Consider the following 25,517-nt stretch of genomic DNA (forward strand, 5'->3'; position numbering starts at 1 on the left):
TTGCCCCTCGCATTAGCATCCAATACATTATTAAAAAGATCTCCATAATGGATTGCCTGTGGAAAGTAGGTTGTGAGTGCACTAAATCAAGATCACTGTATGACTGTGTTCCAATTCTCATACGTCTGTACTGACAATACCTAATATGAGTGGAACATTAGGTATGGTAAGTACAGAAGTATACAAATCGAAGCCCAGTTATGTCTTCCACTTCCTCCGTTTGGGGTTGAGGTGATTCTAGTTTGGAGTAGCACAGTGAGACAGACACTGCTGGTTCGAGGAAGCAGAGCTTCCCTCCAGACTCTGAGTCACAAAGTCACTCACAGGTTGATCAACATCGGCCTCTTGTGAAGGCCTTACTTAACGCATGCTTTCCATGGTCATCTTGAGAGGTCCTATCACACAGGAATTCCTGTGTTTGAGATGCCTCTCAGTGCACAGCTCAGTTCCTGCATTCTCAACACGTATCCTACGGAATCACTGTTCACTATTACCACCCCCGCAGCACTATTTTAGGGATAGATGGGAATGTGGTGTAAAAAGAAAAACATTTTACTAATGGCATATTTTAATTGCACACTTGCAAAACATTTTGACTTCACCACCATACTTCACCAGGAAAGCATGCCTAAAGCTGTTTTGTCTGACTGTGTTTGCTTTACTCTCTCCAGATTAACTTCTTCATATTCATCCACATCATTAAGATCCTCGTATCTAAACTGAGAGCACACCAAATGAGATATTCAGACTACAAGTTTCGGTAAGGGCCATTCTTAAATGCTACACAAAAATATTGTTATTTCATATTTGTCATGCTATTCCATATAATGTTGTCTTATTTACATTCAGAAATGTATGTAGTAATTTATACTCATAGAAGTATGTGTGTATTTCTTTAATTGTTTGCTTTTTGAATAACTGGACTGTAACACCTCTCTCATCCACAGACTGGCTAAGTCCACCCTCACCCTCATCCCCCTCCTTGGCATCCATCCAGTCCTGTTCTCTTTCGTCACCGACGAGTCTACCTCAGATCGCGCCTTAGGACTGCGCCTCACCAAACTCTTCATCGACCTCTTGTTCAGCTCCTTCCAGGTCAGGCGGTGACTATCAACACCTCACTGCTACCATCACCACCATCTTACGTAATCTCCCACATGCCCATGTCCACCAAGTCTAGTCTCATAGTGAGCATGCAAGATATCGTCAGTAGGACATTGGTGTCAGTAGTTAACAGCTTAATAATTGTATCATCGTATTTGCAGGTATGAACATTTCTGTCAGATAAATCAGCAAGACTATAATAAGCACGACCTATTAGGGTTTCAGAAAAAACATCATACAAATTTTATCAAATAGGATGAGATCTATTATTTATTTGAAAATGTCACATGTCATATTGCAGACTTTATATCTACACTGTGTTGGGTTAGGTTGGGTAATTTAGGGTAGAGTGAATGACTCTTTATGCCTGTATCTGCAACAACTAGGCCTTATCAAAATAAGAGGAATAGTTTATTCTAGTACATGAGAGACCCTTAAAGGAAATAAAATGTGTGTGTATCAGTATCAATATTGTCAATCGGGTAAAACATTGAATATTGGCAGACATCCAATATCGTGTATCCCTAAGTTCAGGGTTACGTAGGGTTCAAAGCTGTCATAATCGCAGACAGTATGTCGTTTTTAAAAAAAGAAGCAGCCCCATATGCTCGAGCTCAATGAGCTGTAAAAAGATGTGGCTCGAGGGGGTCGATCTCCTCATCGTGCCCTTTCACTGCGCTCAGACAAGAAGACGAGGTTTTTATTGTGTCAGGACTAATTAAGCCTAAAAAAAACTACACACCACGACTTGCCTGACTCATTTCCCAAGTAATAGGCAGCAGAATTGAAGAGGAGCTCAGATGGAATGTGTCGAGCTTCCATCATCCCAGGAGTAGAATTGCCACAATGAAGACGAGTTCATGCACAGGATGAGTGAGAGCAGGGGAATGACTGTTCCTCCAATTCCATCAGGCTTGATGTGATGTGTTAGACATCCATCTGCACAGCTTAGCTCTCTAGTGTTTGATGTAAAAGATGCAGAAGAATTCAAGCAATATTCCTTCAATTTGACCTAGTCTACTATCCTACGTATTATTGAGGCCAGACTAGCTCTTGCTGTGTTAATGTCGTTTCTGTCCTGCTGGTCAGGTTTTTCGGTTTAGTCAGTTTCAGAGTGCTTTCAAGGGTAAGCAAGGGGTTTTGTCAAGTCAAGTCAAGTCAAGTTTTTTTATATAGCGCTTTTCATACACAGAGGTCATTCAAAGTGATTTACATAAACAAAAGCATAAAAAGAAAACATAAAACACACAAGGTAATATAAAAGCAATAGCAGGGCAATAGTTTGAAAGTGTTAAAATATTGAACAGCAGCATTCAATGGAGATTCTTGAAGTAGTTTTGGATCAGTTTATTTTTTATGTGCAAGCACTCTTCAGCTTTGACACACTTCAATTGCTCCCTCTCTCCTGACATCACTTCCTCTCTCCTGCTGTGCCACACTGATGCTATTTGCACTCCATGGTAGAGAAATTATCCTGTATCATAATAATGTCATTGTGCTGCTAACATGTACACTTTGATGTGTCCACAGGGTCTACTTGTGGCCATATTATACTGCTTTGTCAACAAAGAGGTGAGTGAGTCCCTTGCCATACACATGCTCACACTTTATCTCAAAGATGATGTCACTTTCAGACATGCCCTGTTTCTGGAGGTTTCCTGTTGTATATTTAAGTTTGACTCACACACACATCCGTGAGCTCACAGAGGATCAATCATCTCATCTGTTGTGTGGATTGTGAGAATATCCCAGTGCTTGTCCTAAAACACACAATCTGCCCCATGAATGCTGGCCCTCAGGTGCAGTCGGAGATCCTGAAGAAGTGGAAGCGCTGGAAGCTGGGCCGGAACATCGAGGAGGAGTACCGCCACACGTACAGCCACACGGTGCACCTGCGCGGAGGCAGCCTGGTCACCCAGCCCTCCATGCTGCCCCTGCACTTCCCCGACGTGACCACCACCACCACCAACATCTCCACCTCAGCCACTAGCACTATGCTGACCGGCAGGCCCGAGGAGAAGCACACGCTGGTGGGCTGCCAGAACGGCATGGACCGCCGGACGGCTGGAGGAGGGGCGCCATCGCTCTTCGACCGCACCGTCTGCGAGAGCACACTGCAGGACGATATCCTGTTGGTGGACAAGGCGCAGTGCCACGAGCCTCCACTAGGGAGCAGAGAGAGCAACCTCTGAGAGGGGGAGGGGGTGAGGGAGGAGAGAGGGATGGTGAAGTGTGTTCCTGTAGTGCGATCTGCAGGGTGTCCACCTGCACCGCTTACTCGACCATCACACAAGCACACCTCCTCCAACTCCCTTCCAGCCCCAAGGCAGCCGTGGGTGTGAGACTGGAGGATGGAGCTGAGGGGTCGAGCAAGTTGCCCCTAACACACAAGCGAGCGTGTTGATGTGTGTGTGTGTGTGTGTGTGTGTGTGTGTGTGTGTGTGTGTGTGTGTGTGTGTGTGTGAGGGGTGTGTGTGTGTGTGTGTGTATTTGTGTGTATGAGGGTGTGTGTGTGTGTATGTGTGTGCCTGTGTTTGTGTGTATGAGGGTGTGTGTGTGTGTGTGTGTGTGTGTGTGTGCATGTGTTTGTGTGTATGAGGGTGTGTGTGTGTGTGTGTGTGTGTGTGTGTGTGTGTGTGTGTGTGTGTGTGTGTGCACGTGTGTTTGTGTGTATGAGGGTGTGTGAGTGTGTGTGTGTGTGTGTGTGCGTGCGTGTGTTTGTGTATTAGGGTGTGTGTTTGAGAGCACCGAGGAAGCTCTACCAACTCCACGTCTTCACAGGAGGAACAGGGCCACTGGTGTCCAGTGGTGTCCATCGAATGTTAATCCTTGCATCCCAAGATGTTACGTGCTCCAGACACTTCTGACTTGTCCAGAATAGACGCCGTCCTTATCTGCTGCATTTACCACATTTATATAAATGTAGAGCGGAAGACTGAAAAAAATAAGCTGTAGTAGTGATTTTAAAACACGCATCAACAGTTCAGAAACACACACCAAAACAGGGGGAAAACAAACGACAACAAAACAGAAGAGGACGCTCTCAAAAGACCTGCCTGAAAAGATCATTTTTGAATGGATGGATGGAGACATGATGGCAGTGGAGTTGAACAGGCCAGAGGACTAACTTGCTAATACCTCTGGTCTCTGGTCCCCACCACCACCGTTACCACTGTCATGCACCCGCTTTTGGTGCTGAACTGAAACTGCACTGGACACTGGACTGGACTGACAGATCTCCCCGGCAGCTGTTTTCTGTCCCCATAGCAAAGAGTCCCTAGAATGTTCTTTCAAGTGTGTGTGTCCAGAGTGGCCGAACAAATCAGTGTTAACACGTCGTCCCCTTTCCTTTCATCCTTATCAATTGCCATCACTTGAGGGGTTGGGGCTTGGCTGGGATCATTTGATTTAGACTAGCTATATGAATTGCTGGGACATTTCTATTTTGTAATATACTGTTTATTGTTGCTGTATTGTATGTGCTGTGTGAGGAGGTTTTGACACCGTATGTGGAGTGGGGGAGGGAGGTCTGAGCCAGTAATGCTGAATGTGTGCCTTTATTTGCTCTGGACAAAAGCCCAGGGGTATGTTTTTGCCATTGTGAAAACAAAAGCAGACCCCTATCTAAAAACGCACCTGGCTACCCACACACAAACACTATAGGACATGCCAAATGCATCCAGAAGACCAGAACACACACAGACCCAAATCCCTGGCTCCCCAAGCAGTGTTGTGCTATAATTTTTTTTGTGTCTGATATGTTTCTCTTTCTCTCATGTGCGATCAAATGTAGTAGTTCAAGCACACGTTTCATCAATGATCGCAGTGATCCTCAATAGTGTGAGGCCACAGGGGGCTAAAACAGAAGTAACAGCAAACACGCGTGACCGATGACCGTCACAGCAAACACGTGTGACCGATGACCGTCACAGCAAACACGTGTGACCGGTGACCGTCACAGCAAACATGCGTGACCGGTGACCGTGCTTGCCAAGCAGTCAGGCTCGAAAGAAAAAATAGTCAGGGCTCTCGTGCATTAGCCTGGCCCCGTCCACCTAGAGTTGGGGTCACAGCCTCGGTGGGAAAGCTTGTCACATCCCATTCCTGACAGGGAGGTTACACCAGACATGTAACTGAAGCATTCTGTTCACGGAGCGTCTGCTGCAAGGTTAGCTGCAACAGTTATCTGTAATCAATAGAACTGGCTACACCAGACGTGACAGCAGCGCATAAAACTAGTCTTCTAAAACTATTTTTACGCTCCATGAAAAGAGCACTTCACTTGTGGACGCGGTGTAGAACAGGCCTGAGTAAAGAGCGGCACCATCCCAGCTTCTAAAAGGAGCGTCATGCAGGTGCCAATCTGGTCAGGTCTGCATCGGGTCCCCTCACAGGTGAGGCAGAGCGCAGATTGTTGGGCATATTTGATTGACAAGAGCTTTTGCATTATTTCTTTCTTTTTTTTTAATCCTACTGTTGAAGTGGAGAGGGGAGGCTACTGTGTCAAATCCAGCTGAACAAATGACGCAGTAGTGAGTTGATCAAAAGTAGATTGGTGGAGAGATGTGGTTGCTGTTCTGTGAGCCTAGTCTGTTACACAGTACCAAGGTCAAAGGTCTTCAGAAGGGTAACCCAGCAGCATTCTGAGCTGAAATGACCCTTATTTATGAACATATGTAGTGGAGGAGGAGCAGCCTTCCTCCCCTCCTGAAACGCATCACCAAACACGCACGGAGAATGATTCCCAATTACTCTAAGGCTATTTGCACAACCTTAATTTATACTTGTTAAATATGTAGATATTTGCATATGCCGTTGGAGATTTAGGGCTAGTGTCTTCATCTGTGTTTTGAAGTAACTGAGCAAGCTTGAGTGTGTGTATGTGTGTGTGTGCATTTGGATGTGTATAAATTATCAGTGATGGGGACCATATGAATACCTATTGCTTGCTGGCCTGTGTTGTGACAGAGCGGATCTAGGATAATATTGATCGTGCCCAGCAAGCCTGAGCTTGCCCATGGATCTCAGAGGTGCAGTTTGAGTGCTTTAGCTTTCCTCTGCCTTAAAGGCACTATAGACATAGATGGATGACATGTAATAGGGAGTTTTGTTCATGCCACTCTTGGTAATTGTATGTGTTAATTGTTGGCTTCAAAAGAGTAACACTTTTATGAACAAGGAGACAGACCACCACAAGACTTTGGTGATATCTCTGGATTATCAGTGGATCATGGGATTTTTGTTGTTGTTGTTGTTGTTGATTTAAAAAAAAACATAAAGCCATCACCAAATGCCTTTCAGGCCTAGGGGGTTGAATGTGAGTCAATGCATTTTATATCCGCCCTTAACTTCTCCCCTTGAAGTTCTCACTTCCCTTTCTGACATCAGTATATCTCATAACCACTACTAATAGCCTGTTAGACTGGCGTGACAGATCATGGTCCCATTCCACGCGGTCTCACAGAATCTGTGCTAAAACAGACAAATTTGCATCCGCCCGTTCTGTTTGCCCTCTGGCACGCATGACGCCCGGTGGATTGACGAGACAACAAACCTAGCGCATTTACATCACCAGTGCATCTGTCAAGGAACCGCACCAATCAGAACAATCAACACTATCTGTCTTTCTCTCTCCTATGTTTCTCCTTTGCTCTTTTCACCAGTTGATGAATGCCCTTTCCCTGTTGATAAATATCTACAAGGCCAGACAGCAGCACAATTCGCCTTATTCAGGGGGCGGCCATTGTAAACCAAAACATGGCTACAGGGTACACAAACCATAGGATTGTTGTGTTCTATACATTCGCCTGTAGGTGGTGAAAATGCATATAGTCAGCGTACCCTGTAGCCACGTTTTGGTTTACACATACACAATGGCCGCCGCCTGAATACGACAAATTAATGCAGAGCCTGGAACGCAGACTTTGGATTCCTTTCCCAATATGGACACTGCTGTACATTACGTTATAATGGAGAGAGCCACTTTCATGTGGCCAAACTTGTGCACGCTGCAGACTTTTCCCACAGTCTGCCTCAATGGCCCCACTATACTCTAGCAGTCCTTGTATGGGTATGTCACATTTCAGCTGATCCCAGACCTGTACTGATGGCATCTAATAAGGCTGTATGGAGAAACAAAGAAAAAACAGACTTTGCTGTATATAGACATTTCGCTTCCTGTGCTGTTTTGTGTTGATTTTGTCAACATGGTGAGAATAAAGTCATGTACAAACATGTAAATGTCTTTGCATCTCATGAATGTGATCATTGGTACCAACATGCTAATAAACAATGAAGAAAACAAACTGTTCATTAAGAATATAATGTGCCGTCATCATGCCTGTGCTATCACCCAAAATAGCCATAATTAAAATGAAGTTCATTTCAGTTTATGAGATGATACATGAGAACAGTTAATAAACACAAGGTTTGATTAAAACAGTACTTAAAAAGGCTTGTTATGGCATACTTATCAGTGTAACACTAGCCTTTTTGGCAAGATGGGTAACTGCTAAGAGGGACTCTCTCTCTTTCTCTCTCTCTCTCTCTCTCTCTCTCTCTTTTCTAAATAGGGAAAAAAGATGTAAAAGAATACACCTGTTTTCTAGTAACATTCCTAAGATAAATGTCATGTAATTCCAACTCTGAAGCCTGAGTTAAACTCCATGCACTTACATAACAACACAGGAGGCTTTGAGTGCCAGGGGTGAGTTGTTGTCTTCTACCGGATCACTGACTACAGGTGTCGAGACTCCATCAGGTTCTCCTATGCGAACGCTTGTCCGAGTTACCACTGGCACAGAGCTGTAGTGGAGGCTAACATAATTTATCCACCCCTGAAATTTCAGAAATGGAGTTTATCCACCACTTATTAAAGTTTATCCACCTCTCAAAAAAGTTTATTCACCAATTGCAACTTTTAACATGAAAAAATCACACTCTATTATTCACATAGTGCAGCCCACCTTACCGTGATCACAGAATTCATAGTTTACCCACCTCTTATTTTACCACTACAGATGCGCAGTACAGTAACTGTGGAAACCAACCATCAGCTGTGAGCTCAGGCTGACATCACAAGAGGAAAGACGGAAAACAAACCATGTACCATACTGTTTAGCATTAATTAAATATTGTTTACAGATCACAGAACACAGGAATAACACCCACAACATAAATCAAGGAAGACTAGACAAAGCATCTACATATTTACTCACAAAGTGTTTTTAAACAATGTTTTAGACAACATTGACATGAAAAGCACTGACTCTTGCACCAAGTTCTGAACTTTGACTTATGAACTCACAATTTGTTATGTCCACTTAATACACGGAATGGACTTTTTGGATGAGGAGTAAATGTGTGTATGTGTAACACTGAAATAGCCTCGTCCAGGCAGCCATATTAATCCCCCTATTTACTTTGGGTCCCATTTAAGGCTTCTGTCTTGCTCTCAACAAAAGGAATCTGTTCTTTTTCCCATAAACACATTGAAGGGAGCTGCTTGTCTTCGATTCTTCCTTAATTTGGAAGCACTGGGGTTTCATCACGGCCAGTGCATCGACATAGACAGACTACAGCCATCTTTGCTCTCTGCTTCCCATGTTAAAGAGACGGAACACATACAGAATCACAATATGCATCTGCCATGTTCCCAAGAGATTTGGGAGTTTAGCCTGACAATGATTGGATAATCTAATCTCATCCGAGAAATGATTTTGAGATGGTGTTTAATTAATTGTCTTGATCAAGCTAAAAAAGCTCTCTTCCAAGAATGAATAATCTAGATGGAAAAGGATTGAACTAAAGGACTCTAAGAATACAATTTGGCACTACGCACACAGACATAGACTGACGAAAACAGGCAGCCGGGCCTGACAGACTGTGTCCAAGGCTGCTCAAGACCTGTGCTGCTGAACTGGGGGAGCCACTGAAGCACATCTTCAACTGGAGTCTACGTCTCGGAAAAGTTCCAACACTGTGGAAGACATCATGTCTCACCCCCGTCCCCAAGAAACCACACCCCAGCGAGCTTAATGACTTCAGGCCTGTCGCTCTAACATCACATGTGATGAAAACAATGGAGCGGCTGGTCTTAGGTATGCTCAGACCCCAGGTACGCCATGCACTAGACCCGTTACAGTTTGCATACCAGGAGAAAGTGGGCGTGGACGATGCCATCACTTATCTTTTACACAGGACACATTCTCACCTAGACAAGGGGAAAAGTGCTGTGAGAATCATGTTCTTTGATTTCTCAAGTGCTTTTAACACCATCCAACCCCTCAGACTGGGAGACAAGCTCTTGCAGATGGGTGTGGACGCTCACCTGGTAACCTGGATTACAGATTACCTGACCCGGCGACCACAGTTAGATCAGACTGAAGAACTGTCTCTCTGACACTGTGATCAGCAGCACCGGAGCGCCACAGGGAACTGTGCTCTCTCCAGTCCTGTTCACCCTGTACACATCTGACTTCTGCTACAACACTGAGTCATGTCACATGCAGAAGTTTTCTGACGATACTGCAATTGTGGGGTGTATCAGGGACGAGCAAGAGGAGGAGTACAGGAGCCTGGTGGAGGATTTTGTGCATTGGTGCAAACTCAATCACCTTCAACTCAACACTTCAAAGACCAAGGAGATGGTGGTGAATTTCCACAGGTCTAAGCCCGCTCTGCTACCAGTCTCCATTGATGGGGTAAATGTGGAGGTGGTAAGCACCTACAAGTATCTGGGTCTCCACCTGGTCAATAAACTGGACTGATCAGCCAACACTGATGCACTCTACAAGAAAGGACAGAGCAGGCTGTACTTCCTGAGGAGGCTGCGGTCCTTCAATGTGTGCAGCAAGCTCCTCAGGATGTTCTACCAGTCTGTTGTGGCCAGCGTCCTCTTCTATGCAGTGGTATGCTGGGGAGGAAGCACAAAGAAGAAGGATGCTGAGCGACTTGACAGGCTGGTAAGGAAGGCTGGCTCTGTAGTGGGAGCTGAACTGGAGTGCATCACTTCAATATCTGACAAAAGGACCCTGAACAAACTGATCAACATCTTGGACAATGAATGTCATCCACTCTACAGCACTATCAAAAAGCAAAAGAGCTTGATCAGCTGGAGACTTTGCTCACTGCCATGCACAACTGAAAGGCTGAGGAAGTCATTTGTCCCCAGGGCCATTGAACTGTTCAATGCCTCTCTAAAGGGAAGAGGAGAGATAGACTTCTCTGCTTAGTCTGTCTGCCTCTCCACCCTCTCCATGTTTGACTACTGACTGCCCACTACTGCTTTACTACTGTTTTACTACTGTTTTACTAATGTCCACAGCCTAATGTTTTCACTACTGTTTTACTGCTACACTGTTTTTCATGCTATATTAGCACACATGATCAATGGCTGCGGTCAGGCTTCTGCTACAATACTGAATGAATGAATGGCTATAACCCTATTACCTCAACCTGTTCTTGCACTGACATAGTTTTTTATATTACCTTGTCCACATTGTACTTTACTCTCCTATTTGTCCATATTATTTATGCTGGTCTCTAGACCTTATTCTTGTACTGTTGCACTGTTGGACTAATGTTGGACTACTTTTGCACCTTCACTATGACATTCACTCTCTTGAGCACCTTGCCATGCACACATAACTAAAGGACTATGGTTGGACTACTTTTTTGCACCTTCACCATGACACTCTCATGATCACCCTCAAGCACATTGGACTTTTTAAATGTAATTTATATAGTGTATTTAGTATTTAGTTTTGTTAGTTTTCTTATCTTCTACTGTCTTTATTGTACAGTGGAGTTTAGTTATATGTTTATACTTATGTTTACCATTTCTGCTGCAAGTGCATGTTGTGTGTGATGTCTGTATGCTACTGAGACCCTTGAATTTCCCCTTGGGGATCAATAAAGTATCTATCTATCTATCTATCTATCTATCTATCTATCTATCTATCTATCTATCGAAAACAAGCTAAGCCACATACCAGTGAGTTTTATTGTGAATATGGTGTATTGCAATGCTATGATTTCTGTGCTATGATTGGTTATGAATCATTCTTCTGCAGAAAAAGATCACGGTGAGCTCATTCAGTCAAAGTATCCAGGGAGTAGTATGGACTCAATGGGTTAGGATGTTTTAGAGGAACAGCCTCATCAAGTTAATGGCATGTTACATGATCAGAGATCTTAGACAGGTCTTTAGAGGTCAAAGCCACAACATAGTGGCATGCTGAGTACAGAACTATTTGTGGCATAATACACTTGTGCCACCACGCACACACACACACACGCACGCGCGCACACACACACGCAAGCCATTAATTCATGCCATTCTATTTTTACCCTGTTTGTTGAGGCTTTCCCTTGTATTTGCATCTACTTGTCTGCGTGTGTGTATGTTTGGGTTTTGTTGCTTTTTTTATCTTCTGATGTATTTTGATAAGGATGTGTGTGTGTGTGTGTGTGTGTGTGTGTGTGTGTGTGTGTGTGTGTGTGTGTGTGGGCTCTAGAGACGGTACACCCTGAAGCCTTTCTGTGTTGTGCTGTGTGTGTGCACTTCAGGATCTGACTGCTGACTGTCTCACGCACTCACAGTGTTTACTCCTTGCTGTTTGACCTCTGTGTTTTGATCCTCTATGACTTGAGCTTGTTTGCGATCCAATGATAGTGATCAATTAACACAAGTCCACCCTTGTCCTCCACTCCAAACACTCCGCGTCCCTGGGAGTCCTCAACACCACCATTGCCACCACCGACTCCAGCCCCAGGGCATTTGTTTCTGTGTGGGCTTCCGGGGGGACTCTGACAAACCGCGTTGGCATCACCGGCCCCAACACTCCAGGGCTTCTCGCTATACCACCTAATGAGTCAACACAGTTGGCACACACACACACACACACACACACTTCTTTGTCCACTTCTCTCCCTGCCAGGCCAGAGCTGCTATTCTACACGCTTGTTGTGTGTAATTAAAGCCCATCACCTTTTGTTGCAGTAAACATTCGCAGTGCCTCAGAACGAGACCGGGAAAAATTCCCACAGCATTAACACAAAAGCCCTCATGAAAGGTCAAGCACTTGGCCTCTTCGCTTGAGATGTAGCAGCAACCCACACCACACGTACGTTCACGTTATTTTTGTCTTTTGGTTTTTGCGACCTAATTTTGCCATCACTGGACATGTCGCTGTGGCAGATTGAGAAGTCGTGTTATGCTTTGGTATGTAATGAAGCGTGTAGCCTCTTATGTAAGGCTCAGAAGACGGGGGGGGGAGGGGACAACCATGGCCTCATTTGTTGGGCTCAGCAGACAGGGGGGGCTCTAGAGTAGGGGACAACCATAGACCAGAGCGCTCCCATATTTCCCAGGACTGTAAATCACTCACAGTGGTGTGCACTCATGCAGAGGACTATCTGTGTTTCTTACTTTTTTTATTATTATCATTTTCTCGCCACAACCACAAAGTCCATACCTTACCGGGAGGAGTACGATAAAGCATGTGACATACACGCTACAGGCTTATCTTAAGCTTTGATTTCGAATGCACGATGACTTTCCAATGTGCTTTCGCGTCTGTTGCTTTTTTTCATTTCATGTGATGTAGTCATCATTGCTGGGTGCTCTCCCTGTACCACATGGTGAGAGCAGACATATCAGACATTCCAGGCCGCTGCTGATAGCCATGTGAGAAATCAGGCTATGTCTGTGTCATCCTCTACGGTGAGAGCCTTTGGACAAACAACGCGTCAGATTTCCTGGCTTGCCATCTGCCTGCAATGTGATATGATGGCCATCACACTGAATATAATACAAGTGGTTTTCCAATATGATTTTAATTGTGGCAACTCTGCTGAATTTCCCTGTAACCAAATGAGACTAAACCACCTAAAGAGCAAATATGCATTTGCACATTTACATGCCAAAATTAAGTCAGGCACTGCCCCCACAGGGGGTGATATGTACTTAAATGCACTGCCATCCTCTGAATATTACTGTAAATGTGGCGTTGCCAGTCACCAGGTTACTTCCATCCCCTTGCCGATGAGTCCAGAGATATGGCTGGTTTTAGTTCATAGCTTGTATCTCCCAAACTGACCCCCAGAAGGATTAAGGACCTGAGGATTATCTTTCATTTCCATGTTTTCCCCGCTTGTTATTTTGGGCAGCTATTTTCCTATTCAACTGAATGGAATGAGACTACCATCATTTCTGTTCCCAAAAGGCCTCATGCCAAAGCCCTGAACGATTTCAGACCTGTGGCACTCACCTCTATTCTCTGCAAATGCATGAAGAGAGTTGTTGCAGAAGAACTCACCACTATGGTTGGAGAGAGTCTGGATCCGTTGCAGTTTGCTTACAAACCAAGATGTGGAGGACACCAGTCTCTCCTTTGTCAGGATTTTATTCATGGACTTTTCATACAGTAAATATCAACACACTTCTGCATCGCCTCCAGCAGCTATCAGATCTGTACATTCAGGCAGTGGAAAGGAGATCAAATTCCATTCTCCAGTACCCCTCCCACCCCATGTGTCTCTGGCCAACAAGTCACTATACACAAAAGCTTTCATACCCAAGGCAATACACACACACACAACATATATCTTACACAAACATCACACATAATTAGGACATTGCCTTCAATCAAAGAAAATGTTCTAACATGGCAACATGTTGGACAATAAACACTTTGGTATGGAATAGAACACTTTGGGATAAAATGGAACACTTTGGAATGGAATAGAACAGCTCTGGAATAGAAGCAGGGTAGGAATTTCACGGCGGCCACGTCGTAGCCCCTTGCGTTGGCCGTGAGGCCCCTTTGAAAATCAGAGGTTTACAGGCCACGGTGGCCTTTGTGCCCCCTTCTTTCAATATTCTGCTTTGCGTCCTACTAATAGCGATTTTTATTTAGCCTGTGCTAAATGCCGATGAGTCCAGACCCTGTGCTAAATAAAATTAATTTAGTCTTTTACGCAGTGGAGAAAGTGACAGCGCAAGAAAGAAAGTACGTCCAAATTCACCCATTCTCAGTTGAACTACTCGCAAAGTAGCCTATTCATCACACAGACATCACAAGTATCACATGAAAGAGCTTTTTCTCAGCTTTTAAACGATGTTAGCCGATAATTGCTGTGTTGAACGGTTCGCGAGAAAAGTAAATAATATAATTCAATTTAATCATACATTCTACTGAAGGTTGCGTCCCATGATCTCCCTACCCATTCATCTCGGTGGAATACTTTACGAACCCTTCTTTGAACACATGACAAACCATATATCAGAATAAACAGGAGACCTTACCGAACACAAAGGTGTAAAGCAGTCCCCTGTACAGTTAGCCGTTCCAGAGTAATCCAGTTTTGAATTTGCAGTAAAGTTCGACATACATGGATGTCTCCAAATTTGGGCTTTAAGTTTTACAATGTGTTTAAATTGTTCCACATGATTATCATAACGGGCCAAATACAAAATAAATGTTACAAATATCGCCTAGATATTGGTAAATCAGAGGACAGCTGACTAAGAGTTTGTGAAAGTAGCCTTAATGATCACAAAATGCTAAGCATGCATCTAGGCTATTTGAGTTTCTTAAAGCTGAGCTGTGCCTAAATTGTTCAATACATGATTTCATAACAGGCCAAATATAAAATAAATGTTATATATAGCCTAGATATCTGATAATATTAGAAGATCGGACGATTTACAGTTCTATATGTTATGTCATGTTTCATGTTTTTGTAATGTTTCATACAGTGATGCAGGCAAGGGCGTAGGTTTGGTCTCAGCTTTGGTGGGGACCCATCCACAACTCCTGTTGTCACGATACCAACATTATTGTTTCAATACCAATAGCAAGTGAAGAATCTTGATTTCAATACTATTGCGATTTTTTTAAATTTGATTTGGTTTGTATGATTTGTGAGATCATTCACATCAGTGGCAATCCTAGAATTTGATTGACCCTCCACACACACACACACACACACACACACACACACACACAGAGAGAGAGAGAGAAAGTGATGGTTGTCATAGGTTTCTTTTTCATATTTTGGAATTCATATAAACTATAAACTTATATTGTTGTAGTACTTATATAAACTTATATTGTAGTGCTTTGACACTCTCCTTGCGTGTAGCGTGCATGTCAGATAAATCCCCTTCCCCCTCCCCCTATGTTTTTCAGCAAATCATATGATGACGTTTCTTGTAGCCTAGTATACTGTTGTGCTGGCTGTCGGTCAGAATGATCAGCAGCACAAATGAGTTCGCTAAAATATTGGTGGGGACAATTTTGTCATCTTAAAATATTGATTAGGACTAGTCCTTAGCGTCCCACCCTAAAACTACGTCCATGGATGCAGGTCTACTGCAGTGAATAGGCTAAATACAACTTTGATCATTTTTATAGCCTACTACTGTATAGTTAACTTTGGCCTTGGTGCCCTGACATGTGGCCTTTGTGCCCCCCACCAAATATGCCCAACTGAAGGCTAAGTGGCCTTGCCCCCAGAATGGTGAAATTCCAAGCCTGAATAGAAGACTTTGGGATGGAATGGAACACTTGGGAATGGAATAGAACACTTTGGGATGGAATGGAACACTTTGGAATGGAATAGAATACTTTGGGATGGAATGGAAAACTTTGGAATGGAATAGAATACTTTGGGATAAAATGGAACACTGAAGAAGTTTCAGTTGAGAAAGGAAGGCCCTTTGCTAGTAAAATAGAAGGGACTTTGCAGCAGATAGGATTGTCCTTTATCTTTCATGATCATCAATCATGATGCAATTTCTGTCACATTGCAATTACTACACAATGTGGGATGCACACTTGACATTTGTTGTTTTTTGAGGAAATAACATTTTTCGAGTGTTTTTGTAAAGCAAGATGAATTTGTCAGATCTGACCATATTGTCATAACCAACAAAGGAATCGTCCGCCCTCAATACCAACCTCGTTCATCAAACCACACATCTTTTACGTATGTGTGATTAAATCATTTATTCATGTACTGACGCACACACACCCAGAATGGAATCAGCAACACTGCTTTTAATCATATTGTGAGCTAAAGTGTCACAGGGATGTCAGGAAACCAATTTTGTCCTCCCACCTGTGTCCCAGTGACGTGAAGACTAGTTTCTGAGCCGCATAATTATGGTGATAAAGAGGCAATTTCACCTATTGCTTTTTATATGAACAATCATTGGCCGAGTGCTTCCTGTTCAGTGTTTCTTTATATCCAAACCCTTAATACTTAATGGACTTATTCATGATGTGTTTACCAAGCCCAATGTAGTAAGTCCCTTGTGTCTACTAGAGGCAACACAGAGTTAGAGTTACTATGTGCACTCTCCACTAGATATGTGATGTGGCTCCAGTGTCTGTGTGTGTGTTTGTGTGTGTGTGTGTGTGGGGGTGCATGCACATATCTGTGTGTATGTGTGTGTGTGTGTATGTATGTGTGTGTGTGTATGTGTGTGTGTATGTGTGTGTGTGTGTGTGTGTGTGTGTGTGTGTGTGTGTGTGTGTGTGTGTGTGTGTGTGTATGTACTGTATGCAGCAACATGTAATCATCTGTAATGATAAATAAAAGTCAACATACACGTTAACCTAGATGCTAATAAGCTGTTGCTCTAACCCACTGATCTGTCCTGTCTAATAGGAGACATTAGTTAAACTTAAAATTAGTGTCCATGAATCCCGGTGGATTCTGTACAAGAAGCTAAGGAGCTGACCTAGAATCAGTGCAGGTGTAGGCATCGGAGCCAAACAAATCTCCTCCCAAACACCACTAACTGAATTTTAATCAGCCGTTCCATTACCCACACCACTTTAGAGAGTGATTAACTCTCCCTGTGGTCGACATGAATGATGCCTTTCCCATTTTAGTTGAGTATAAACAGTCTCATCAGTAATCACAGTGATAACATTAAGCACAAAGCCATGAATAAATAAATGTGTAATTGAGCTGATGGCCATGTAATTGGGCATTTGGGAATCTGTGACATGACTGTAATTAATTGATGTAATTAATGGAAGAGGCTTAATGCTAAAGTGTTATGACCGTGGTAAATTTGTTCAGTGAGCACACACACACACACACACATGCACACACACACACACAAACATACACACACCTACACACACACATGGTACATAGACAACAGGTGGTGTGTGTCCTCTTCACCTGTTACTTAGTGTCCGCATGGCGTCATTACACTCCTGCCCTTTGGCTTGCTCACTAGGCCCATGAATCTTCTGGGCGGGGGGGGCTATGTCTTTTCTTCCTCTTGTTGGGACACAGCACATTTTGCCACAAGGCTGTACTCAGCGTCTGTTTCCTACGTTACTGAAAACTCAACCCGGGTAAGAGCAGTGCGTCCCCCCACACCCTTAGGTGACGAGTGTGTATTGATCTGTGCACTCGCTGAACCCTGTGAGTCACTGTGAACGGCTGTTGCACTTCATCTCCCGCTGTTAGCAGGTTTGGGGAGGCAGCTCTTGTTGTCCTGTCGTTGTTGTCTCTGTTTCCGTGCATCCGTGTTGCTGTTTGTGTGGAGCCCGTGGAACACGAGCATCGCAGAGCCACAGGAGCCCAACACAAACAACTGGGGAGACAGTCGCGGACAGAAACAGACTGACAATGGACTCTTTCTGTCTTTATACCTCTCTCTCTCTCTCTCTTGCCTTCTGTCGCTCCCTATTACCCGTTTATCCGTCTTTGTCTCTCTTGCTGACCCTCTCTCATTTTGAGTCTCTCTCTCTCTCTCTCTCACTCAATGCCCATAAGCACAGATGGTAAGCTTTCATCCACAAATGGCTGAGTCTGCTTCCTCTAGCCAGATGTGTCAGGGACTCTGGTTCCATCCACCTGGAGGGCACAGCTGGGGGGCTGAGGGGCTGTTGACACAATCATCTTACAGTAATGTAGTTACAAGTGGACATAACGCAGATCAGTTGAGATACAGCATACTTCAGCTGAGATCATCATATTATGTAGGTAGTATTATGGGGTTCTAATGAAGTAGTCATTATCTACAAGGAAGATTTGATGCAATGCAAATGTCCTACAAGTGTTCTTTTCACACTAATAATTTCTACGAGATGCCTTGTAAGTGTCTGAGGTGTGTGTGTGTGTGTGTGTGTGTGTGTGTGTGTGTGTGTGTGTGTGTGTGTGTGTGTGTGTGTGTGTGTCTTAAAGCAACCTCTTACTGTATGTCACCAAAATACAGCCAGTATTTGAAGCTTCCATTCTCCACTTCTCTCCTTTGACTTCCCAAGCTGCCCAGTTTTGTCTGTGTGCCAACCACAACTTTGAGCAAAGGAGGCTGCCAGGACCACCTGCAATGGCATGGACTGCAATATGTATCTATCTATGTATTCATATGATTTGATTATTTATCTATCTATGTATTCACTGATTTGCCAGGTACACACCAGGATTGGTTTCGTCAGGGCCCTAAAAGACAGAGAAGTGCCATTGTATGGGGACGAGAGAAAAAAAAACCAAATTAGCTTTGGTTAAATAGGCATGGGAGGAAATTGCCGCAATTGTTTCCATGACTGGCATTTTTTTCTTTTTGACAACATGTAAATAAAGAAATGTCACAAAGACATACTTTCCAATGTTTTGAGCTCACCCTCACTGAATCACAAGGTTATGAATGCATGGTGATATTTTTGCAATGTAGTCTAACATTAGACCGAGATTACTTTGCTTCACTATACCTCACTATAGACGATGCAGCTCTAAGCTCTCCTCTTCCGTGCTGCTGTTGGGGCATTTGGGTTAAATGGTATCAGCACATGCAGTTCAACATCACGTCTCCTTAAGTACTATATTACTATATTTCCTCATTTATGTCATCATCACATCCATGATTAATGGAAATGTTGTGTAAAACACAACACGCCACAAAGAATGCTGCTTAGCTTACGTCTACATTCCTCCTCACTCTGGGAGAGATAGGTCAGTCTGGGCCGGCAGACCCTCTCCCTCCCACGTCTAATTCTCTGTCCCAAGACGTACTCCATCTCACTGTGCAATAAAAAAAAATATGAGCAAGCGCATCTTAACCAAATTGTGCACACGCTACATTATTGCATATCATGTGTCATTAGTCATTATCTAAATGTGTCATTAGTTACGCAAGATAAAGAAAACAGAAACTGGATTGGAAACAAAAGTAAATTCAGTTAATATTGGATTTTTGCCGGGTTTTTTTTACTGTTTTTGTTGGGCTGAACCACGCGTGGGGGCTGATACATATTGGCGCGCGGTGTTGGTAATCACATTTTATCAGCGGATGTAGAGATAGATGGCTTGTCACTCCCCGATTCTCCCCGAGGCTATCAAACACCGTTCAGCTTGCATCAAGGTGCCAAGCGATTGATAATGTCAGCTCGAGATCAGAACCTTAGATGCAGAGGGAGACATTGCTGCGTCCTGACACTTATGAGTAGGCCTACGTGTTCTAGCCTATGTTCTGGGAGGCTTTGAAGACCTACATGAGCATTACCAATGGACTTGAGCCCTAGCCTACAGGCCAATGTAGGCTATTTGCTGTTGAAATTAATAAATGGATAAACTGATAAATTAGGCTCACTGTTGTGTCTTCGTTTAGCCTAATGAAACCTAGTCTAGCGTAAAGCGTTAAATAAGCAAAAATGCCATGTCAAACAGTGCTTGGGGTAGCCTGTATAGCCCGGTATAGTCAAGACTGACGTCGATAGCAAAGCATTCTGGTTTGGGGAATTATTTGGTATGGCATGGCCATGGTATTCAAATATAGGTTAGGACCTACTGTAGATATGTTCAACATAGGCTGAAAGTTATGTTTAACGTGCCTTGTTTTAGTTATTAACCTCTAAAGTGATGTCAAAATCACAAACAACTTCAGGCGGCGCTCTCTTCCTGGCCCAGCTAGATGGTGTGTGTCCCCCCCGGTGCTCGTGGTTCAGTCCAACCACAAGGGCAAAAAAGGGAAATTAGAAAATTGACGCATCATTAACTTAACTGTGCTCAATTGAAAATCAAAATAAGCAACAATAACCCATTTACTGTGCCGTCCTAAAGAATGGATAACGGATTTTTAAGCCTATTTTTATATTTTTTCATGTGAATTCTGCAAATAGAACATAGCACTGCAAAGCGTTACACGGACCGCAAGTTCCTTCCCTAATTTATCGAAGTAAAATTCCGCTGTATTCTGCTCAAATGCTAAATAGGAATGAAAAGAGTGCCAGTGTACAAAGTCACTGTGCACTGAAATTGGAAAATATGACCATAAACCTTTAAATTGACATAAGATTTCTTTGACATGTAAACCATTGCCTCCTACTATGCAAACGTTACGTTAGCTGGACATACCAGTCTTGATTTGATAGCTAGCAAATTATGCTGATGACAATACTGGTTGAAAGGTACATTTCGTAGAAATTAATGTTGATTACCAATTCACATTGAATAGTAAAATGTTTTCTTTTTTTATTTTAATATTACTGTATACTATTTCTATATACTATTTATTATTACTAAAATAAGTGGACAACTGCAGGGGAAGATCAGTTACAATACAGCCTCAAAACTAGAATCTATTTTTTCACAGACAAGTCCTCGCATGCAAATTACTTGATAAAATGATACCCATATGCAAATTAGCTCTCACAAAATAATGCACAGAGTGTATATTTACACTAATTAAGTAAAAACGTCCATAATTGCTTTGCCATGATGTTCTTGTAAAGGTGAAGTTGCACATGAACGGAAAAAGGTAAAAAATTACCTAATTTGCATAATGTAACTGCAATATCCTATCTAAAAACATACTTTTGTATGATCATTTATTATATTTGATACAATTTGAATATTATTTGGATACAAAGAAGATTGCACACCAAACCAAGATCAAATCAGTAGCCACTGTGGCCCCAAAATCTCATGTGTTCCACGGTCAAGAGGTCTCTGAACCCATTGTACTTTGCAGAGAGCAGAGAGGGAGACCGTGAAGAGAGAGGCCAAGCGGCCAAGATAGCAGGCCGCCAGGATCATCCAATATGACATGGACGGCGACGTGTTGGCTGACCTAGTCACTGGTGATCAGCATCACAGACCGAGCTTGTGGTCACAGAAAAATTTAAATGACCGATAAGAGGCCTAGAGCAGTTTGCTGAGTCCAGAAACAAGCTGCTCAGTGGACAGCAAGTTGGATGAAAAGCTTGATATCACAGCCATGGTGATAAGAAAAGTGCTAACTTCCAGTTGGGCAAGACCTGGATCATCACCTCACACCCCTCACCAAACTCCAAGGACTCCAAGGACACCATGTGATTTCCACTGTGCAGAGGCCTCTAGGACTATCACCTCCTCACAAAGAGAAGACTATCACCTCCTCACAGAGAGTAGACTATCTCCTCCTCACAGAAAGCATACTATTTTCTCCTCACAGAGAGTAGACTATCTCCTCCTCACATAAAGCATAGTATTTCCTCCTCACAGAGAGTACACTATCTCACAGGGACAAGACTATATCCTCCTCTCAGGAAGTAGAATGTCTCCTCACAGAAAGTAAAGAAGAAGGAGGCTGCCAGGATCATCTGCAACTGTAGTGTGCTGACTGATAGTGAACATCTTCCAGGTCAGTGATGTCTTGAGCTACAGTAAACTAATCAATTGACTAACCATGGACCTGGTGTCTAAAGGAAAGCAATGTGAGGCTGGATGAGGAGCTCTGATCCAAAGGTCAAGATAAAATGAAGAAACAAACCAAGAAACCATATTCTGGATGGACAAGACTGCTCTGGTGAACTCCAGTTTGGCACCAGCATGCAGATTTGAACAAGGTTACAGGAAAGCATGTTACAGGAAAGCATGAGCTCATTCTTGATGTAAATGACAAGAACAAAAAAAAAACAATGCCAGTCTGCTCAACATGAGTCACAATAAGAATTGTGGACAAGGACAGACAAGGAAACATGAAACAGAGAGATGAAGAGAATCCTCACAAGGTGCAGCCCAGAAAGGGAGATGAAGACCAACTGGAAACCAACAACCAGTCCCTAGGGAGATAGTCCATCGGGAAGATTGCCAAAGTGACTCTTTAAAACAAGAGGTTTGGCCAGACATGCAGTATGATCGATGCACCCTGAGTACGGTATAATATTTGTGCCTCTTTGCTGAGTATGCAGTGGGATTTTCTTGAGAGCACAGCAGGATTTTTTGCAAGCACATATATTATATTTTAAGAGAACATATGCCTCTGAGCAAACAAAAAATCTGTTCTATACTTGTTCATCTCGCTCTCTCAACATTTACCCTGTGGGCGTTATCCACTCTCTTCCTGCGCTCACCTGACAGTATCAAGCAAGATCAAGCTTGCTTAGAGTGGTATGGTCATAATAAGCAATAAATGGCTGACTTAATCACCCTCATAAATCACATGATACATGCTACAAAACTATCTCTCACTATCTCTGACCCCTTCTCTCTAGACAAGGAGTTTGTGTATTTGATTTCTATTTAGCTCCAATGTCAGAGGATATCTGTGGTAACCTGTGGTAAGACGCAACCTTCACTTAAAGGTTGTAAACTTCACTTAACCTTGTTAACAACTGTGTCTAGAACACATTGTTGTTTGGTCGAAAATAGCAAGTTCAGTCATTCAAAACACCATCCAGTGTTACTGTAATGACGTCAGGCTATAAGTTGATGATAAAAAATTTTGTCCTGCACATTTACTAGAGCATCTATGGAGCTAAATCATAGAAATGATTGAGAACACAACGTATAATTAATGGAAGAAAATGTTTCTGTCGTGTCCCAATATTTTCTTAATAACAGCCTCTGCTCACGCGCAGGCGTGAATGAGAGGATTATTCCACCTCTGCACTTAAGATGAATAAAACATTATAATTGAAATACTCAGTTGAAGGCTGTTCAGGTACGACTACAGACTACAGACTACATTAGTTTGACTCAATCTAGTCAAACTAATGCAATTAAAACGTTGACAACCATGTTTGTGATTGATCATTGGAACTACGTTTTCTGGACATATACAAGGACGACGGTTCTAACTACAAAGATTGCAGCAACCCTTTCTAGAGGGTTACTCATATAAGAGCTGTTCAGCCAGAGCTGCTCAATCCAAAGAGAGGAGAAGAAAGCCAGGATGAAAGAAAGAGGAGATATTGGATACAAAGAGGAATGCAATGAAGAGCACCTCTCTGACATTTCCCTGACATTCAATATGAAGGATGTGATTGCTAAGTAACGAAAAATGCCATAATTCATTTCCTGTCCTTTGTCTTCACCATTCTTCCGATTGGGAGACAATCTTTCTGACAGGCAAATTTCTAATTTCACTCAATGGCTTAATTGAAATCTGTATGCCTCTTACTGAAATCATCAGAGCGATGGGTTATTTTGGGATTCCTATTTCAAGAAATGACACATTACATTTGCCTTAAATGTGCTGCCATTAGGTAGCACAAGCATCTGCTTGAGAGAGCACACAAAGATGAATCTTAAGCGAATAAGTGAATAGTAAGTGGGCTATTAGGGCTGTAAAAATGGCTAATTTATGTCAAATTATCATTCCAATCATCACCCCAGTCATCATTCTCTCTTTTAACTTCTGTTTGTTTCTCTCTCTTTCTCTCTACTTGCAGGACAAAAGGCACTCCTTCTCTTTTGGCTGTCTGCAGGGGCGCTGCTTTAAAATTTGGGCCCTATGACAGACAATAATTCTGGGACCCCCGATAATTTTATCTATAATATTATATGGTATATGGTTTTATATATAATACTAAGCTTTTCCCCCACTAGCGCCACCCCTGGCTTTCTGTAGTGGTAGCATGCATGGGGGATTGTAAATTTAGACAATATGTTGCTTCTTCTGCCCTGACCACAGAGGAAGACAGCTATGCTATGACCTAATGCAACTAATGCAAGATGGCTCTGTGCATGATTAAATACACAACCACAGCCATAATACACAGAAACAGTATGTCAAACTGTCAATGTTCAAATCACTACAGCAGGGCTCGAATTATCTTTTTGTCTTTAAGGGGGTCTCTCTATCTCATAAAAAGTTGGCACACCCCGCGCATAGCCTAACAAGGCGATACAATGAAATAGCCTAGGCGCAAGTGGCGCTTTTAGCAAGTACAGTATATGCGCACGGTAGGCCTAGGCTTTACCTTGACACACGCACACAACAGACATAGATTTTTCATAGAAATTGATTACTTTTAATTAATTTCAACATATTATTGATTATAATAGTCCAAATCTCATTTCAATTTCACAATACAAAGAAATAGACTAAACGATTTAGTCTGTGCCATTCCACAACGTAACTCATTTAAACCAGACCACCGTCTCAGATAGGCTATCCTCAGTGTCAAACACAATAATGCATGTAGTGTAACTTATACACAGGGGAAAAGGCACTAACTGGCAGAAATGAATAAAGCCAGCCAAACTATGTTCTGGTAGGCTAATGTGTTGAACCGTGGAAAATTAATAGACGAACAATTTTGGAGTTTGCACTGAGATATTGTCGGGTAGCCATTGAATATTCCGACATCAGAGATTGCTAACAGGTGTTTCAAAATAGCTGGGAACTTTCCGGAGCTCTGAATGGCAGAGGATAGCTAGATCATCAGACAACACAATCATTGTTGGCTGCATTATGGGCCATAATTTATGGCTTTGTCAATCAACATAGAATAGGAGAAGCGCAAGTTCAACAGCAAACAGGACTTTTCAGCACGTATCAAACCACGTAGGCTAGCCCAATGAACGCCTATGCAAATAGACAAAACACTCACATCAAAGCAGGGTGACTTCTTCAGATTTGCGAGTGCTGTCAAATCGATACGGTTTGCTCATATAGTCTAGTGGTGTGGTGGTGTGTCATGCTGCGTTCAAGAGCGTAGTGTAGGTCTACGTCTCGTAGCCTATATTTTAATTTAACGTCTTTAATGGTAAGAGATCGCACAGGGATGGATAATGAGCGGTTGTTTAAGATTAAATTACAATGCCAGACACCTTCAGATATGGTTTTTGACTTTGTTGCTTTCATGGGAGCCAGTCCTCACTCTATGGCAGCTCGGCTCCCTCTGGCTCCCACGTAATTCGAGCCCTGCACTACAGCTTAGACAGACAACGTCATCTAGTGTAATGTGTTTAGTCACACATTGCTGTGAGGGTTTGGATTTATTTTGTGACTGAAGTATCACGGTTTTAGCCCCTCACCCTATACAAGTTGTGTAAGCTGTGCTTTGCCCGTTTTGTGTCCTCGTGTATGTAAGGGTGTGTGGTGTGTGTGTGTGTGTGTGTGTGTGAGACAGAGAGAGGGGAGAGAGAAGGCACATATAAAGAGGGTTGGGGGG

General features: G+C 42.9%; 1 protein-coding gene across 2 annotated transcripts in view; it reads left to right on the forward strand.

Moving 5' to 3' along the window:
• Positions 1-3,574, forward strand: part of gcgra (glucagon receptor a) — a 52,045-nt gene extending 48,471 nt beyond the window's left edge. For both annotated transcript variants that reach the window (XM_048245757.1, XM_048245758.1), the window contains exons 11-14: positions 672-760; positions 948-1,095; positions 2,635-2,676; positions 2,904-3,574. In XM_048245757.1, coding sequence (XP_048101714.1) covers positions 672-760; positions 948-1,095; positions 2,635-2,676; positions 2,904-3,296 — 672 coding nt within the window. In that variant the 3' untranslated portion in view covers positions 3,297-3,574. The remainder of the gene's footprint in view (positions 1-671; positions 761-947; positions 1,096-2,634; positions 2,677-2,903) is intronic.
• The last annotated feature ends 21,943 nt before the right edge of the window (positions 3,575-25,517 follow it).

The sequence above is a fragment of the Alosa alosa genome, chromosome 6 (genome assembly GCF_017589495.1).
Source record: "Alosa alosa isolate M-15738 ecotype Scorff River chromosome 6, AALO_Geno_1.1, whole genome shotgun sequence".
Taxonomy (NCBI): Eukaryota; Metazoa; Chordata; class Actinopteri; order Clupeiformes; family Clupeidae; genus Alosa; species Alosa alosa.